At 47.3% G+C, this 6,706-nt stretch overlaps 1 protein-coding gene across 4 annotated transcripts in view; it reads left to right on the top strand.

The window, feature by feature from the left end:
* The first annotated feature begins 1,378 nt into the window (after positions 1–1,378).
* The window catches only part of DENND5B (DENN domain containing 5B), a 212,454-nt gene continuing 207,126 nt past the window's right edge, over positions 1,379–6,706 (top strand). For all 4 annotated transcript variants that reach the window (XM_061125229.1, XM_061125230.1, XM_061125228.1 and 1 more), the window contains exon 1: positions 1,379–1,505. In XM_061125229.1, the coding sequence (XP_060981212.1) occupies positions 1,379–1,505 (127 nt within the window). The remainder of the gene's footprint in view (positions 1,506–6,706) is intronic.

The following is a 6,706-nucleotide window of genomic DNA, read 5'->3' as shown; positions in this document are numbered from 1 at the left end:
TCTTTACCATTAGCGCCCCCTGGGAAGCCCACTGAACTTCCATACATATCTTTCAGGGAGAACATTTTCCAGTCAAATAACTGAGGTTCGGTCTCTCAGTCCACCTTCCTGGAGTATTTGCTTGTGTGTCTACGAAGTGTCACGACGCACACCCACACGCTCCCCTCACCCCACCGCGTACCTTATACCCAAATCCCTAAAAAAGCGTACCGAAGTGGTGTGGAAGGGGTGACAATGTGGAGATAGTATGGATTTAGTTTTTCACTTTTCAAAGGAGTAAGAGAAGATCTGTGATGTCGTTGTAAAGAGGGGGAAGTCAGAGGAAAGAGCAGAGTAAGAAAGCCATAGCCTTGTGAAGAGAAGAGTTCAGGGTTTAATTCCTTTTGTCTTATCAGCCGCCGATTGTACCTGCTGGAAGAGCAGATAAGTTCAAATGAGTACAGAGCTGGGGAACTGGAGCGCCTTGACTACATTACACTGACCTGGAAAATGTCAGGATAAATTACGGAATGGGTCGGCTAGGGGAAGTTGATAACTGTGGTCATTTTAGAAGTCTTAAAGCTTTGTGGATATTGAGTGGGTTTTTTTGTTTTCTTTGTGCCATTGAGTAGGCACCGATTCGGTGAGGAAGGATGGCTTGTGAACGGGGTTGAGCGCTGGTGGAAGGATTTAAGGACTACGATCTTAAAAGAAGATGGACATCCGCACTTGTCAGTTTAAAGTATGTTGATGGTCCAGATCGTTGTGGGAAATGATTTCGGAGCAGCCGTTAACCTTTCCCCAAGCTGCATTTCTTTTTTAAAAATTCAGGATAGGAAGCATCCCCTCTGCGGCTTTGCCTCTTGCTGGCAGCCGGAGGCGCGTGTGTGGGGTCGCCCTTGAGCCGCAGCCCGGGCCGCCGGGCTGGCACGAATTCCGCCAGCATCCGGTGCTCCCTCCGAGCCCGCTGGACGCGCGCGCACGTACAGCCGAAACGCGCGCTCCCGCCCCCTCGCGAGCGCGCCCTCCCCTCCGCGCCCGCGCCCGCGCCCTCCCCGCGCTCCCACCGCCAGAACGCCGCTCAGCTGACCGGCGGGCGCCAGACGCCGAGGCTCCCAGCTCGCGAGCGCAGCTGCGGCGACGCGGGCCTCTCACGGCGACACTCCCCCCGTCTGCCCCTCCCGCGCCGGGCACCGGGAGCGGGACCGACCGGGCACGAGCTCGAGGCCGCTTCCCCGGCGCCGAGCGAGGAGCGAGGCTGCGCTGACGAGCGGCGGCTGCGCGGCCATGGGCTCGCCCGGGTCGCCCTAGGGCGGGCGCGCGGAGACCGAAGCCCGAGCGGCAGCCTCAGCAGCGTGTCCTCTCAGGCGACGGCGGCGACAGGAGCAGCGCGGCCGGGATGAGCGGGAGCGGCGCGGCGCCCGGCCCGGCCTCGGGCTCCTCCCCGGCCGCCTGCCGCTTCGCGCACTACTTCGTGCTGTGCGGGATCGACGCGGACAGCGGGCTGGAGCCGGACGAGCTGGCGGGTAAGGCCGGGCTGCGGCTGCGCGGGGTCCCCTCAGGGACGCGGGGGACGCTGCGGGGACGCGCGGGAGGCGGGGTGCCGGCTCCAGACAAAGTCAGCTCCCGGTGGCGCTCGCTCGCTGGCCGGCCAGGCTCTCGGGCAGCGATTTAATGACATTGTTATTTATTCCGCGTGCAGGGTGCTCTACTGAGCCCGCGGGTGCCCGCAAGCCGGCCCCCTCGCCCGCAGCTGCCCGCGGGGGCGGCCGGTGAGTCACCGGGCGCGTTAACTCCCGGCCTCGCTGCGCTCCCGCCCCCCACCCTCAGCCCGGACCTCGAAGTTTCAGCCTCTGCACGTGACGCGGCGCCCCGACCCTTCGGGGAGGGGGTGTCCGAGGCCGCGGGGCCGCGGGGCCGGAGTCCACCCAGGCGGCGGCGGCGGCCCGCGGGGCGAGCGCCGGGCGGGAGGCTGACTGGACTTCATCCTTGAGTGTTCGCGGTCTGCGCCGCCTCCGGCCTCGGGTTCTGCGCTGACGGTGGAGTCACCTTTTGGAATCCTGTCGATTTGGCAGTATCGCGGGGGCTGGCGAAGATCTTTGAACCTCGGGACTTAGGACGATGCTTTGTTGATACCGCCTATAGCGTTCCGAGTTTAAGTAGTTAGTAGACATTTCCACTCAGCTGGGTGCACCGAGTATTGCTGCCTGGGTTTTCCCGGAGGGGCATCGTGCGTCCTCTTGACTCATTATTTGATGGCGCACTGCGGGGCTGAGCTGGGGAGCAGCCTCTGGAAAGGGGGCTGTTAAAGGCTGGCGGTGGAGGGGGCAGGGGTGTGTGCGCAGTGTCAGGAGGAGCCTAGGGAGAAATGACTGATTTCATTTTGCACGCCTATTTCTTTCTGCTTGCCTTCTTGGATTCTGAATCTCGATTTTTTTTTTTTTTTTTAACGTGTGAGACAAGTGACATCTACCGCTTGAACTTTATCTGTGTCAGTGTTAAACACTTAGGTCATAGCCTTTCAGAACAGCTTTTTTGGACATAGCATTCTTGATTGCACCAGTGTGTGTGTGTGTGTGTGTGTGTTTTCCTTTTTTGGCGGGGAGGGAGTGACTGTGAAGAATGTATTAAATAATAAACAGTAGTAAACAGGACTGTTCAGCCTTTAGAACAATACCCACCAACTCACCTCTTGGCTAAATGAATATCTTAAGTCAGTTTCACAGCAAAACATTTTCAACAAAATCTATGTCTAGTTTTACTTAAAAATTTTATTTGAAAAGATAGATGAGTACCAGGCTGTGTGTAATTATATATTCCTGTCGTTTCTTCATGTACCTTTTAAGAATGGCTTTGTTAAGTGTTATGGAGTTAGAAAAAAGAAATGTTTGGAGAGATTCCTCTTTAAGGATTGGTGAAGGGGTTATTTTAGGTTTCTAGAATTCCTTTCCCCCTAGACATTTCCCTAAACATTTATGACACTGAGTCACTTGGAGACCTTCTGTCAGTGGCTACTGATGACTGGAAAAAGCCTGTATTTTTTTCTTCATTGAGTCTGTATGCCTAGTAAAGCTAAAACGACACCTGTAAGTGTGACCTGAGTCTGTTTGGGCATAGTGCAAATGGCTTTAACAAAACAGTAAAAAAAAAAAAAAAAAAAAAAAATTTAATGTATTCATTCAGTAAGTAGTTTTGAAAGCCTTTAGGTGTAGATTGTGTTCTAGGCGCTGGGCTCAGCTGTAATCAAAGCAGTCAAAAAAATCACTGCCATCATAGAGCTTACATTGTAGTGTAAAGAAATAATAAACGTATGTAATTTTGTCAGAGGTTATTAAGTGCTGTGAGGAAAAATACATCTGGGAGATGAGAGTAGGCCAGTGCCAACAGAATGATGAAATTTGTAGGGTTGTAATGATTTTAAATAAGATGGTTAGGGAAGGCTTCACTGATAAGGTAATGTTTGAAAAGAACCCTAAAGGAGCTGAGGAAGCTGGCCATGTGGATTGTCTCAGGGAACAGCATTGTAGGCAGAGGAAACAGCATGTGCAAAGACCTGAGGTGGAAGAGTTCCTAGTTTTGTGGTAACAGCAAGGAGGCCATACTGATACCGAGTAAGAAGGAGAGTAATAGCTGTTGTCATTGAGAAGAAGTAGGGCTTCATAGACTGTTAGACTTACAGATGGGAAACCATATCACTAGGCTTTGAGCAGTGTATTGAGATCTGATCTGTCTTCTAAAAAGATGGCTGTGGCTGCCATGTTGACTAGACTATATCAAGAGGCAGACCAGTTAGGAGACTCTTTTTCACTCTTTGAGACGAAAGTTGTTGGGGGTTAAACCAAGTTATGTGGTTAGAAGCTGAGTATATTTTGAAGGTAGAGCCAGCAGGACTTCGTGATGAATTGGGTATGGTATTCATAATAAAAGAAAATGATTAAAAAAAAATGACTCCAGGATTTTCTCCCTAAACAATTACAAGCACCTGTTTACAGAAATTGGACGACTGATGGAGAAGCTGGCTGGAGATTAGTTTAGCTTTGGACATATTAAGTTTGAGGTGCCCATTAGACATTCAGATAGAAATACCAAGTAGGCAAGACATCTGTCAGGGCCCCTAACTTTATTTTTAGGTGTAAGTTGAAAGCCTTGAAGTTGGGTGTTGTCACCCAGGGAGTGGATATAGATAGAAAAGAGAAGAGGCTTGAGGATTGAGTCCTGGGGATATTGGAACATTCTGAGGTAAGAAGGATGAGGTGGAAACAACCGAGGAGTTTAAGAAATGCGGCTAGTGTGACGAGAGGAAAACAAGAGAAGGTAGTATCATGAACCCAACTACTAAGTTCTTACCTTTTTCCACAGAGCTACATTTAGGGATCAGGAAATAAGGCTGGTGAATTAAGCAAATTAGTCACAAGGTTGTTTCTGTTTTGCTGCATTAATTTCAAAGTTAATGATAGTTAGGTTTCTATTTTACTTTTCTGGAACTAATCTATTTTTATCATACTGTTTCTTAGCAAGTTGTCACCCTGCCTTTAGAAGATCTTAATTGACTTCTATTAAACATAAACCAGTTGCTTTGTAGACTTTTTCTTAACATATACATATTCCTAGACTTTACACTTTGCAGGTGGTGGGTCATTGTTATCAAATGACGAACTTGAACCATATGATGAAGTAACAGTTAAATAGACTGAGATCTTATGAGAAATGAGATCTTGTAATTCAGTGATCTGGGCTCTAGCTTGCTTTTTAGACACTCCTCCAGTAAAGCTTTGCTTTACCAACATTGGAAAAGACTTCTTTCATTGCATATAGGTCTTTTAACAACTGAAAATAATTTAAATATATATAAATTTAAAATATGGAAGTCCTAGAGATTTTATGGAGGTGTCTCTCTCTATATGTATACTGATATAGCAGTATTGAGCTTCCCAGGTGGTGCTAGTGGCAAAGAACCCACGTGCCAATGCAGGAGATATAAGAGATATGGGTTCGATCCCTGGGTCAGGAAGATCCTCTGGAGGAGGGCATGGCAAGCCACTCTAGTATACTTGCCTGGAGAATCACATGGACAGAGGCGCCTGACGGGCTACAGTCCATAGGGTGGTAAAAAGTCGGACACAACTAAGTGACTTAGCATGCAATCACACACAGCAGTATTGCCTGTTGTTCTTCTCTGCCATGTCTTAGCTGTTGTGTTTCTCCTACTCACTGTGTATTTTCAAGATGTATTTGATCCATAAACAAAAACGTTCCTTAAATGTTAAAGCAGAAATATTTAAATTTCCTTTGATGTTAAAGATAAGATGTTTCAGACTGACTATTGCATAAAGAAGAAAGGAGGTGTAAATAGAAGTCACTGGAATTAGTTGATGTGAAGGGAAGTAGGTCATTTTGAAATTTTCCTTTATGTCTCTCATTTCCTCTAAGACCAAGCTGTAGGAATTTATGTGACTTGATTTACAGCAACAGATCTTTTAGGCAGTGGAAAAATGAAGGATGTAATTAGACCTTTATCCAAGTAAAGTAAATGTGCAAGCCCCCAAATATTCCTTCCCTCAAGAGGGAAAGTCTTTGCTGCTCTCTTTCATAGTACCTTGTACATAGTGTTTAATGAGTCTGAAAATTGTGTGGTGACCAGAATATTCTTAAAGCTTTTCCATGGTATCTTGGATTCAGGAATGCTGATAGATATGGAAGTCTGATGGATGAGATCCCTGCTTTGTTTTGAGATCTTCCTTGGTGCCTCCAGCTGTTTATTTTTAGCTTTGGTGTCTTGGCTGTGGTTTAGAGCTTAGAGGCAGTGGAGACCATGTTCTGAATTCAGATATAAAATTTCATTAAAACTGACAGTATCATGCCACAGTAGTACTGGAAGGGACCTTAGACATCATTTAGAGTGGAGAAACCAAGATTGAGAATTTAAGATCTCAGAGATTCCTTTTGATCAGAACAGGCACCAGACTAAAGTCTGGTTGTTCTTTTTTTTTTTGGCCGTGCCATTCAGCTTGTGGAACTTTGCTTCCTTAACCAGGAACTGAAACCAGGGCTCTAGCAGAGAGAGCAGCAAGTCCTTAACTACTGGACCACCAGTTCCAAGCTTGGTTGTTGTAATGCACAAAGCTGCATAGTTATTTAAACTCAAAAAAAAGATGAGCTTAAACTTGGTTCAGCAAGCATTTCAGGGTTACTCTTAATCCAGACTGAATGTCATAGTCAAGACTGTGCTAAAGTCTTTTAAAAACCAATGCCAGTGGGGGGCGGATCGGGATGGGGAATACATGTAACTCCATGGCTGATTCATGTCAATGTATGACAAAACCCACTGCAATGTTGTGAAGTAATTAGCCTCCAACTAATAAAAATAAATGGAAAAAAAAAAAAAAAACCCAATGCCAGGCGTACAGGGCTGGGTGGGATAGGAGCTTCCCTGATCTGAGCACAATTGGTAGTGCCTCAGTTGTTAACTTTGCTGACATCCTTGGTCCACAGTAGATGATGTTTGGGAGTTTGGAAGGTCTGGCCTGGTAACTGGGGTGCTGGGGAAGGAATAATACAAGGATCGATTTCCGTTCGAATGGGGCCAAAGAAGATTCAAGGTCTAATTGCTGTGGTATAGTGATACTTGATTTTAAAAATCCACTTGGAATAAAATTCTTTACAGTGAAATTGTCCCAGCAGTGAGGGCAGCTACGTCCGTGTGGTAACCCTAGGGCTCAGGCATCTG

The sequence above is a fragment of the Dama dama genome, chromosome 22, assembly GCF_033118175.1.
Source record: "Dama dama isolate Ldn47 chromosome 22, ASM3311817v1, whole genome shotgun sequence".
Taxonomy (NCBI): domain Eukaryota; kingdom Metazoa; phylum Chordata; class Mammalia; order Artiodactyla; family Cervidae; genus Dama; species Dama dama.
This window is presented reverse-complemented; position numbering and strand designations above follow the sequence as displayed.